The sequence below is a fragment of the Triplophysa dalaica genome, chromosome 21 (genome assembly GCF_015846415.1).
Source record: "Triplophysa dalaica isolate WHDGS20190420 chromosome 21, ASM1584641v1, whole genome shotgun sequence".
Classification (NCBI taxonomy): Eukaryota; Metazoa; Chordata; class Actinopteri; order Cypriniformes; family Nemacheilidae; genus Triplophysa; species Triplophysa dalaica.
Window position 1 is genome coordinate 14,625,345 of NC_079562.1, and position 12,241 is coordinate 14,637,585.

The window sequence follows — 12,241 nt, forward strand, 5'->3', positions numbered from 1 at the left end:
TTGTGCTTTTGAATGGAAGGTCTTTTGTCTTCTCTCAGCGTGAGTTGACACTCAACCAAACCCTCCTTTGAATCTTCAATGAGATGAACATGAAGGATCGCCATGGAAGAAAAGTATCGAGAGAGAAAGTTTGCGAATTTATAAGGCAGAACGCAATTTGCACACTTAGATAAGTATTAACAGATTTTGCGATGGTTAAGCATGTCATTTTATGTCTGAAGTATGCCAGTTTATCACTGCTTTATAGATTTTGGTTTATATTTAAAAACGTTTCAGTGGTGCATACTGGGGCATCAACATTCATTACACAATTATCATAACCGATATCTATTTAATGAAATGTCTCCTTTTTTCAAAAAAAAACAAAAAAAGTTATCAGTCAAATCTATCCTTCATTTTTTTGTTTTATTATTCAATAAATCATATATTTATGATATACTGAATTCATTATTCAGACTATTTTCTAAATGCACTATGAGTTGGGTTGCAATCATCTTACTAAACTATGTAGGAGATAATAATAAGTAATAGCACATTGAGGATCACGTAAGCTGATTCACGTAAACTGAAGTGTTCATCAAAATCTGTAATAGATTTGAATAAAGAGCAATCTGTACTCACTCGTCGTGTACTATAGTGGGTCCGTCCCTGGTCATGGCCTCTTCTTTAATGACGTTTATGAGTTCAAAAGTGCTGCTGATGGGAGCATCAGGATTCGGCCACTTCGGGCACTGAAAATGACGAACCTCTAAAACATAGTCATCCTGAGAGAGAGAGAGAGAGAGAGAATACATACGCTTTTAGCAAATAATATTCTTATTTTTTATTAAATCAAAGTTTAATGCCTCCTTTACTTTCCATTTATAGAAAAACTGTTTTTTAAGTATTTTTTAAAACAAAATATATATAAAAAATTATATATTCATGAGAAAAAAAACATGAGGTCATAGGGTCAAAGTGAAGAGTTACTATTGGTTAAGCTGTCAACATGTTACCTGAATCAACATGTATGTTAGAATTTTTTTGGTTTTCCTAATTTTGTGCTTTTACTGCGGTTTATCTTTGTTTTTTTTATTTGAGTTTTATGTTAAAATTCATTATTCACTATGACAGGCATATTTAATCTTAATTAAATGACATACAGTAGATTAAATTACAACTTAAATGGTGTCAATTTTTAAAACATATTGTATGTACATTTCAGTTTGATTTAAGAGATTCTATGTAAAATGTATATCCGATTTCCAGGTTTTACAAGGCCTTTCTATAGACATATACAGATATTAATACCGTAAAAACGGTGTATTTTAAACATATCCCTCACACAAACCTTTTTACATTTTCAAATAAACTTAATGCAGTTCGATTTACAAGCGGTTTTCATCACAGGATAAAAAAAGCCAAACACAAACCTGTGTGGCTTCCAAGATAAAATCATGAATGATGATCTGCTCCTCATTGGAGAGACAGAGTCTGTCTTTACTGATGAGAGTGACTGTAAACGCCTCACAGTTCATGGCTTCCTCTCGACTCGGCCAATAAACAAACTCATCCTCCGCCTGCAGAGACCCAACAACCCAGTAAGTGATCATTTCATCTGTCCTGAGCATCAATGACTGTCAGAAAGAACGACTCCTTTCAAAATGAACTCCCATCACTGCTCAAAACAACGAGACCTTGAGGTCTACAACATTAACTCTTCTAGTTCTTCTCCAGAGTCGGGATTCCTCTAAAGACAGAGGTATTGAAAACTCACCAGGCCCTGGTTGTCTGGCAACATGACAATGATTTGAGCGTTGTGGTCCCAGATCATCCTCCAGAAGTCTTTAGTGGTGTGAGGCAGAGGATGCTGGGTAATGATGAACTCATTGCTCCTGTAGAAACCCTGATGTCATGGAAAAGATTGAGAAACGCTTGTTTTTATGTGACGTAGGCATCTTGCAGGTAACGCATGTAAAAAATCCAAATCTTGAGTCTTGGCAGAGTTACTTAACATGATAAATGTTCATTACGAAGGCTGCAAACGTTGCTGTATAAATGCGTCCGCTCAATGGGTAATTGTAAATATCTCATTTATCCTGTTTGGAAACAGTTTAAGTGGAGATGTACTGGGGCTATCTGGTACTCACCATTATGTAAGATGCATTGATGTAATCAGTGCCTTTCATCCCCGGCAACGGTGCGAGACCAACACGGGCTCTTTCCGCTGAGAGGGACAACAACAGCCAATCGGGTGGCAGAATGAGAAAACAGGTCAGTGAATGATCTAATTACCTGAAACCGTGCTGCAAGCCCATTTCTTAAAAATGCAAATGGGAAAGAACAAAATCTAACTTCTCCAAAACAAGGGTGCAGTATATGTGACACTGGACAACAAATATATTTTAGGTAGAAATTTTACAAAAAATCTTCATGGAGCATGATTACTTAATATCTCATAATTTTGGCATAAAAGAAAAATCGATCATTTTGACCAATACAATGTACAGTATTTTTGTCTTTTACTAAAAATGTTACACTGGATTTGTTATCCAGGGTCACATATTATAAAAATTGGCTCCGATGAATGGACTTGGATATCAAAATATCCCAAAATATCATTGGGACCTTCTTTAGAGTTGAATAATCATATTTTTATCATATGTCTATAATTCTCTTTATAGTTTCAGTAGGTGTTTATTGTTTGATACTCACATGGGACAACAGAAGAATTGCGGTTTTTCTCTTTGTTGCATTCTTTCTGAGCGCTGAAACATTCCACAAATCTGGCATTGCACTGGGTCACCAACTGTACATCACAGGAGAGAAAAACATGATGTCAAAGTGAAGATATTCTTCTGCATCTCCAGCCTTATAAAACCAACAGCAAGATATTCTGTCCAGTCGAAGTCTAGCAAATAAAAATTGATGTGAATCGATCCACAGCAATTGAAGTCGGACCAAAAAGAACCATAAAAAGAGAGAATTTCGAGACTCAATGAAAATGTTTTATGAACTCATGAAATTCATGTGTACTTCATAAATTTCCAGCTTACAGAGCTTATCTACTAGTGTTGGGTTTTTAATACATGACCAGTTAAAAACATGAACCTTTAACAGACAATTTCCTTTCTTCTCATGACTTCAGACATTCTGCACAAAGTAAAACTAAACCCACCTTGAACTGTTTCTCCAGTCGCGTTTTGCCTCCGGGGCCCGGCGTCAGGATGCTGTTTACGTAACTGTGAAGCTGACTGGAGCTCACCTCCGTTTCCTTACCGAGAATGGCTTCTATCAAGGCATCGTGGATGAAGATATACTGCTCCTGAACACAGCGACGGCAGAAATGTAAAGCGAATCGCTTAACGACGACGATGACAAAAGACACTTGATTCGGAGGACTCACTTCTGTTTGGACCAGGTAGTTTCTCTGAGTGCGTATGTGTTTGAGAAAACCAAGAATGTTCACCAAGCCCTTGTCTTTCAGCTGCTGTAACATGCTGTCAATGACGATGTAGGTTCCCGTTCTGCCCACGCCGGCGCTGAGGAATAAACACGCAACTTGTTTAATGTGTTGCAGGGTTAGCCTACTCTATTTTTTGCAGGTATGCTGGTCCAGCACCGAACAAACCAGTTCGTGCTGATATAAACTGATCTATAAATGCGAGCCAATAAATCATCCAGTGGTTGTGTGTGTTTTACCTGCAGTGTATGAGCATAGGGCCCATCTCTGGAGTCTGTGCGGCAGAGGACTTCCTCACAAAGGTCAGCACAGGAAGTGTGTATTCCGGGACGCCCATATCTGGCCACTGAGTGTAATGATACTGTAGGACTGTTCTCTCACACTGACGGCCTTTAGCGTTGCCTTTCTGACCCTAAAAACACACACACAAATATACATTACATTACACTTTGAGCTTTAGTACTACATGTGAACATTTAACACTCCTACATACGAAACATTTTTTTATCGTAAGATTTTAAATAAAACATGACGATCATTTAAAAAACGATTCTTAATTATGCTTCAAAATCCTATATAAAAAAATGTAGTCTTCATTTAATCACCCTTAAAGAAATCATTCACTTTCAACATACATTTTCATGATAATTTACTCACCCCTGTAGTCATCCAAGATGTTTGTGTTTGTTTCTTTAGTCGAAAAATCAATTAAGGTTTATGATGAAAACATTCCAGGATTTTTCTCCATGTTGTGCAGCTTCAATTGACTCCAAACGGTTGAAGGTCAAAATGACAGTTTCGGTGCAGCTTCAAAGGGCTTTAAACCACACCATATGATGAATAAAGGTCTTATCTACCGAAACGATCGCTCGTTTACAAAAAATGTAACTATACGGTTTATGAACACAAATGTTCGCCTTGCTCTGTTCTGCAAAGTGTGTTTATGACTTCACGTAATACGTAACTACGTTATAAAAGGTCACGCTTGACGTCGGCGCTACTCAGTACTTTGGCCTATGTCAAGCGTTGACCTTTTCAAGGTAAATACGTATTACGTGAAGTCATGAACACACGCATCGCAGAACAAAACAAAGTGAGCATTTGTGTTTATAAAGCATATACATTTTTTTTTTAAATTGAGTGATTGTTTCGGTAGATAAGACCTTTTTTCGTCGTGAGGTATAGTTTAAAGCCCTTTGAAGCTGCACTGAAACTGTCATTTTGACCTTCAACCGTTTGGAGTCCATTAAAGTCCACCATATGGAGACAAATTCTTGTATGTTTTCATCAAAAGCTTTGACTTCTTTTCGACTTAAAAAAAAATGCATAAACATCTTGGATGACAACAGGGGTGAGTAAATTATCGTGAAAATATATGTTGAAAGTGAACGATTCCTTTAAGTTGTCCAAATCTGTATTCATTTCTTTATGCCTCTCAAACTCAACAAACATAAAAACTCCCGTTTAAATCCTCACGTGCTCGTCTCTTGACATTCAGAGTCGCTGTGCAGATCTTTAATATCACAGTGGGGAAGTGTGTCAGCCTTCTAACATTATTACCATACAAATGTTTTTTTTTTTCTTGTGTGCATCAAACGGTCTGCACCTGAACTCATGCTGCTTTAAAAAGCCCCTCTTTCCTCACTCACAGAGGCCTTTGTGCGACTCAGCGTGTCACGAAAGAGATTTTTGGGAGAGCAGATCGCTCTTTCGCTAACACCGTGAAGGCCATGGCCTCAAATAAGCTTCTTAAGACTTCCTCTAGCTTTAACGCTCACAAGTGAAGGAAAGGAGGTCAAACTATGAGTCACAGAAATATGAGCAACTGTTATTTTCAGTGTTTGTCTTTGTGGTTTCTTGTATAAAATGGGGTTAATGATGATAAATAAATCAAAAGATCTGAAGAGGAGAGATGGAGGAGCAGGGTTTACCTTCTTTACTTTGGTGTTTCTGATGGTGAAGACGCGAAGCGTGTAACAGGCCATTACTTTGGTTTTCTTCAACGTCACCACGATATTGCCGTATTCCTCATTGTTTTCTGTCGGCCAGTACTGGTCACATTTTCTCTGTCGCACACACATAACAAAGGAAGGTTCAACATACGCTTGGAATTTCAAACTTTCATTTTTGTGTTTGATCAAAGAAAGCAATTCATTCGTATAAGGTTTGTAATGAAAACTCACTCTGCCCTTCTCCACCAGGTTGGTGATCATGACAATGACGCTGGTGTTTTGTTCCCACACCATCCTCCAGAAGTCCTCGAACGTGGATTTGAGCGGACCCTGCGCTGCGATGTACGCCTTGGGTTTATTGTAGCCCTGTGAAAGAGGAACAGGAATACACGTCACACAAACACGGTCAATGCAGTTGTAATACTGAAGACGTAATGTAGACATCGCTCACATCTACGTAGTTGGCGTTGATGTAATCGCTGTGTTTGGAGTCTTTGCCAACCAGAGGCCTGAGTTTCACTCGACTGTGGTCGTCTGGTGGAAGATCAAAAAAGGAGAGTTAGTTTGTGATAGCAAAATGTAGAAAACAAAGTGTCCCTAACGTATTATTTTATATTATTAATATTTAGATTTATAATGTAAATAGCATGAGAGATGAATCGTCATTGTTCGTTTTTTTCTAAAATTGCGCTATAATAGGACAGGGTTTCCCAAACTGGTTCGCTAATGAGGGAATTATAGGGGGTTTGTGAGGTACACGGTATATCTACCAGTGCACATACAAGTTGTTGACATTAGTTTGAAAAAAAAATAAAGCAAAAAATACTACAAATAATAACTTTAATACAGATTAACAAAATTATGCTTTTTAAGTTAAGGATGCAAACGAGCTATTCAATTATTGAAATAATAACATCCTAAGAGGGAGTACCGCTCAGTGGATACTTCAAGTAAATGATGTAGGTCAAAGGGGTTCGGCTGACAAAAAAGTTTGAAAACCTGCCACAGGACACATGTGGTGTATTTGTCAACTACCCATGTGAACAATCTTACACACACAGAGATAGAGAGACAGAGAGAGAGAGTGAGAGAGATAGAGAGAGAGAGACACACAGAGAGAAAAACATTTCTTTGAGGTCGCAAACAAGATAGAGAACAAAGAATCTGCCCTGACCTCATGCTTACAATATATGTACATAACATTATATTACTGTATATTACTTTATTCTGCTACTTAAAGTATAGTTTAAACAAAGATTTACAATAGCAAAATAGTTTATGTCTGTTTCATATATTGACATATATTATAAACCACTATAAGTTGCACTACATTTACATTTACATTTAGGCATTTGGCAGACGCTTTTATCCAAAGCGACTTACATTGCTTTTATCCTAAACATTTTACATAGGTATTTGCAATCCCCTGGGATCGAACCCACAACCTTGCGTTGTTAACGCAATGCTCTTACCACTGAACTACATGAAAGCACTTTACACACTCTACGCCCAGCTGCAAACGAGTGTACATTTTGTCATGCCAATAAAGCACACATAAATAGAAATTGAGAGTGAGAGAGAGAGAGAGCGAGTGTGTGAGACTCACAGGCTATGATGTTGATGTATCTGTTTTTGTGCTTATTGTCAGGATGATTGGAGTGTTCTGATGTAATCTTCATATCTGCTGTGCAGCGCTGCACTTCCTACAACACACACACATAAACATTTATGCATTAGCTAGACACTCTTTAATCTAACATTTTTATCAGTTGTGTGTTCCTTTACAATCAAACTCATAATCTTTGTGTTGCTGAGCGAAAGAAAAACAAACACACACACCCAAACGAGAAAAAAATTATGTCAATTACTCTACATTAACAACGCATGTACAAGTACAGTAAACCGCAAATGTAGTTGCACACAAAATGATGTATTATGCATTATATTTAAATTTAAACTGCAATCAGTTTTTAGTATGATGTCAGGTTCAGTGAGCTGCAAAAGTTTCAAAAATCAACCAAATCGTTTCCCTTTTATTTAAGTCACCATTAAAACCTCAACAAACCTCATTTTGTGCCATGCTCATATGCAAATGTGTACTTATGCCATCATTCATTGAAACACATGTGCTTCAAAAAGTTCTTTGTGGCAAAAAAAGGTATTTTAGTTGATAAAATATAGAAACATAAAAAATAAGAAAGAGATGATTCTTTAGAGAAACTTTGACTGAATGGTTCTTTGTGGAAGCAAAAATGGCTCTTGTATATGTCATCGCTGTGAAGAACCTTTTAAGCACCTTTATTTTTAAGAGTATAAAGTACAAACCCTTTTAATTATATATTTTATTATCAAATCCAATGATATTGAAACATTTTTAGTGTAATTTAAATGGGAAACTGCTTTTTGGCAAATGTAATTTTATATTACAGACAGCCCATGTGCAAAATATTTAATTTACAAATTAAACAAAGTACAGATATAATGTATAACAGTCTCTGCACATACTAATATCTAGACTTCTGGTCTCTCTGCAAAGTAGGCCAATAAAAACATATATAACACTGCTCATTCTCATTGGCCAGTTATTTTCTGTTCGTGACATCTGAACGTCGTTTCTGACCTTAAAACCGAAAGTAAACGGCTTTTCCTCACGTAAGGTTGTCATTCGGTGCTAATAACATATTGCAATATTTTTTTCTCTCAGTGTAATAAGCAGATAATGTACAAGCAGCCGTCTGTTAACACAAAATAAGCTTGGTCCTGATCACACTGTCGGGCTTATTTCTGCAATAACAACCTCCTGCCTGTACATTATCTCTTACATGTAAAACCATAACACAACATATTTTGAACACTGGACACATTTTATGTATCAGCAGACATGTATCCACGTGTATTTATTTCATGTTGAGGGTGTGTTGATACCATAGTTTAAAATCACAAGGTATCTGACGATCCGCCGGAGGCCGTTGACTCTCTTCTGTACTCGCCTGTTTACCTTCACCTGACCAAACCTGACTAACCAGAGTGAAGATCTGCAGACTTCACAGACAAAAGTCAATGTTTACAGAAAAACGATCCTACCATTGTCAGATCTATTGTGTCATTTATCAAAAGCAAAACCTCTGTAATACCACATATTTCTGAACTAATGAACATTTAACCAGAATTGTGGATGTTGGAGTAAGGAAAAAAATAGCACCAGTCATGACAAAAAAAAGTATATAGTTGTGGATGTATTTATACAAGGCTTTTCTTTAACCCTGTTCTGTCTGATTCTTTGGTTCTTCATTCACTACTAGAATGCCAGACGTCTCCATGCACCCTCCTAATCCACATCACTCTTCTCTCTTCCTCACAAGAATTCCCCTTTAACCTCATACCCGTCCACACATTCTCTGTGCCAAACTTAGCCAATACCCTTCCTCTCCTCCCAGGGTCCCATGCTTGTTGTCACCCCAGCCATGCCTTTTTTTGGCCGGGCTGAACAAAGCCACTTGTCAGAGGCCCTGGAGGCTTCATCCAGAGGGGGTTTGGCTCAGCGGTCCTCTCTCTTTGGACTATCTGCTCAATGAGGGGACGGGAGAGCAAGCACTGGAGCACTGGAGGAGAAAGGGTTAGAAACTAAAGAAGAAACATATTGAGGGAAAACAACCCCCTTGGAAACACTTCCCGATGTCCATCAAGCCCACACACGCACATTCTGAGCCACTTCCATGCGTCAATCACCAAACCATGGAACAATGAGGCCAAATGAGGGGCCCTGGCCACACACCTCCTCTCCTCACATCCCAACATTCTCCATATAGTGACCTGAATCTACCACAGTGAGAGAGAGCGCATTAAGAGACGATCTGGCTGAAGATGTCATTCCCCAACCTTTTGAAAATAAGGGCTAATTTAAGGGATGAAATAAAAAAACATAATTGAAGTGATTAGTTTTAAAAAGAGATAACTACATTCAAAAATCATCTTTTTTATTATGTCTTTATTGTGTTAGTTATTATGGCTTAAATCAAAACAAACCAACTGCAGTTTGTTTGATATTAATTGGAAAGCACAATAAAAAAAACATGATTTTCATGATCTAGTTTTGGAACCAAACTCTTCATATTATATAACGTTTTTTAAACATTTGTCAAATCACATGGAACATCTACTCCGGTTATGATCAGAGGCCAAACATCTCAGATTCTTCATTGATGTTCAGCTGTGGCCCTGACAGGACGAGCAGATGTCGTGGCCCGACACTCAATGGATAACTAATTACTGGCCATTCTTGTACAAACTGCCGTCACATTAGTTCGACAGATCGTCGTTGTGGTTTTCTGGCTTCCAGCTCCACACACCAGAGTCCAAAAACCTCGTGAAAAAAGACGCCACGGCTCAGATGGCCTAATTTATTCTCACGGTGCGCGAGTTCAACTGGCTCGTCCTGCAGGGCCGCTCTGCCAGAAATAACAAACATTGGAGCGGGGATCCCGGCCCAGCTGGTCACAGACAGCCACCAGAACCTGTCAGCTGAAGCACTGCGGCGAGACCGACCCAACCACACCACACATAAACGGTGTTTACAAAAGTCTGAGAGAGTTTGTGTGCACTCACATATTTCTTTGAAGTGTGTGTGTGTTTGTGTGGGAGACTATCTTACCTCAAACTCTTCTGAGAAGCTGTGCTGGTTATTGGAATAGAGCTCTGAGACATGTTTGATAAAATGCTTGACAGGAATGGCCTCCATATCATCTGAAACAGAGCAAACAGAAAGGTCTGATAGCCGTTGTGTTATCAGGAGGTCACAGAGGGCACCCGGTCAAGGTCAATAACAAGTGGGCTCTACTCATTGACGGCAGTGAAAGTAGAATCATTTCTAACAGAAAGAGTTTTGTGCAGTGCTGCTATGTAGATCCTTCTTAACGGTAGCCACCTGATAATTCAGAGATCAGGGTTCAACTTCAGGCTGGGAAGAGCCACACTCTCCCACAGACACCTATAGTATAGTGTAGTATAGAAGAGCATGTTACAGTATAGCATTATATATGACGTCTGCCCTTCTGAAAGCTCGCATCTGCATATTTCAAGACATAAATCATTATTATTAGTCACTCTTTATGCTCATCACCAGTTTATGCAAATATCGAACCAATAAAATCAAAATTAAAAAGTGCTATTGATAGTATTATACATAACATATATACGTACTGTTCATAGTATAGTATAACAGTATTCCATGCAGCACAGTACAATAATATATAGTATAGTAAATTATATCATAGCGTACTATAGTACAGTACAGTGTAGTGTCATGATATATAGCATAGTATGACATGGTATGGTACAGTACAGCACAGCATGGTGCAGTATAGTATAGTTTCATATATACATTGTTGCATATACTATACTTCATACAATGTATAGTGTTGCAAAGTGTAGTGTGGTGTAGTGCTACAAAGTGAAGTACTGAATACTGTAGTATATCATAGTGTGTGTAGTGTAGCATGATACAGTATAGTATCATAATATAAATAAATATAATTATTTATACACTATATATAATATAGTACAGTACATAATAGAATGGCATAGTAGAGTGCAGTATAGCATAGTAAAATTTAGTGCGGTGTTATGTAGTGTAGTACAGCACAGTACAACATGCTGTTGGCGCAGTATAGTATCGATATACATTTAATTATAGCATAGGAAAGAATAGTATAGCAAAGAATAATATAGTCAATTATAATATAGCATAGCATGTCATAGTACACAGTGCAGTATTGTATTGCATCAAAGTCTTTATTTAAAAGGCAAAGAGGATATGGTAATAATCGTGGTCGGGTGATTTTGAATTAATTACAATTCACATACTGCCTAAAACACCTACAACTGACCGAATTCAGCGAACAAACACCATTTAGCATCTAGAGGCTTTAGTCCAGCAACACAATTAGAAATTCAGCCAGAAACTGAAGGCCCCATTTAACAGGAAAGCATCCATATTTGATGGAACAGTGAACCCAAAATGCTGTATGAGCCAGAGCCAGAGCCAGAGCCAAGAGAAAGAGAGAGAGAGAGAGAGAGAGAGAGAGAGAGACAGGGAGAGAGATTGCTGCCCACACTAAATGGATCTTTGTAAATACCAAGCCCTGCCTCAGCCAAGCTGGCACACAGATGCTTAAAATGCATTGAGGGCACCATGCCACCACCATTGTGAGCCGTGCCACAGCACAACAATGAAAATGGGTTCCAATGAAGTGCTTATGGGAAAGCCCAAGCAAATCAATGGCTCTCATTGCATTAATATCTTGGCCCTGTTGCCGGGATGGATTCCACCACAGCGACTAAATCGAACCCGAAATCTTCAGAACCAAATTCTGTCCACTTGTGTTCCACTGCACTCTCTGTTAATGGTTATCCACGCACACAGACAGACAATGAGCCACAGTCATTGGCCAGAGAGAGCTATTTACTTGGCTCTTACCCTTAATGGCTAATGTGTATGCAAGTGTATGAGAGAACAGAGGGTCAAGATGAATGCCACTCGTTTTCTCTGGTAACCGCACGGACCCTTAACCAGCCTATCAAGACCTGCAGTTCCCCAAACATCTAGGTCTATATTTGACTCAGTCATATTTAGCTCATAAATATTAAGCTCTTAAACTTAGTTTACATTAAACAAAAGTCAACAGTCTCTCGTGATCATTTCTGAATGATGTGAATGGCACTTCAATATCACACACCAGTGAGGGTAAAGGGTAGAATTTCATCGTCTTAAAGCCAATGTTTTTTATTATAGAAATAAGGTCTGAAATAAAGGCGGTGGCAAAAAGCTCAAAATTTATCCAACGGTTTA

General features: G+C 38.2%; 1 protein-coding gene across 1 annotated transcript in view; it reads right to left on the reverse strand.

Annotated features, from left to right (window-relative positions):
* The window catches only part of ptprga (protein tyrosine phosphatase receptor type Ga), a 220,501-nt gene that overhangs the window by 4,233 nt on the left and 204,027 nt on the right, over window positions 1-12,241 (reverse strand). The window contains exons 15-27 of the mRNA XM_056734396.1: window positions 10,046-10,137; window positions 7,001-7,097; window positions 5,846-5,928; window positions 5,626-5,760; window positions 5,374-5,508; window positions 3,682-3,854; window positions 3,386-3,521; window positions 3,158-3,304; window positions 2,695-2,788; window positions 2,130-2,206; window positions 1,757-1,885; window positions 1,413-1,559; window positions 622-764 (exon numbers count right to left, since the gene is read on the reverse strand). Coding sequence (XP_056590374.1) covers window positions 622-764; window positions 1,413-1,559; window positions 1,757-1,885; window positions 2,130-2,206; window positions 2,695-2,788; window positions 3,158-3,304; window positions 3,386-3,521; window positions 3,682-3,854; window positions 5,374-5,508; window positions 5,626-5,760; window positions 5,846-5,928; window positions 7,001-7,097; window positions 10,046-10,137 — 1,588 coding nt within the window. The remainder of the gene's footprint in view (window positions 1-621; window positions 765-1,412; window positions 1,560-1,756; window positions 1,886-2,129; window positions 2,207-2,694; window positions 2,789-3,157; window positions 3,305-3,385; window positions 3,522-3,681; window positions 3,855-5,373; window positions 5,509-5,625; window positions 5,761-5,845; window positions 5,929-7,000; window positions 7,098-10,045; window positions 10,138-12,241) is intronic.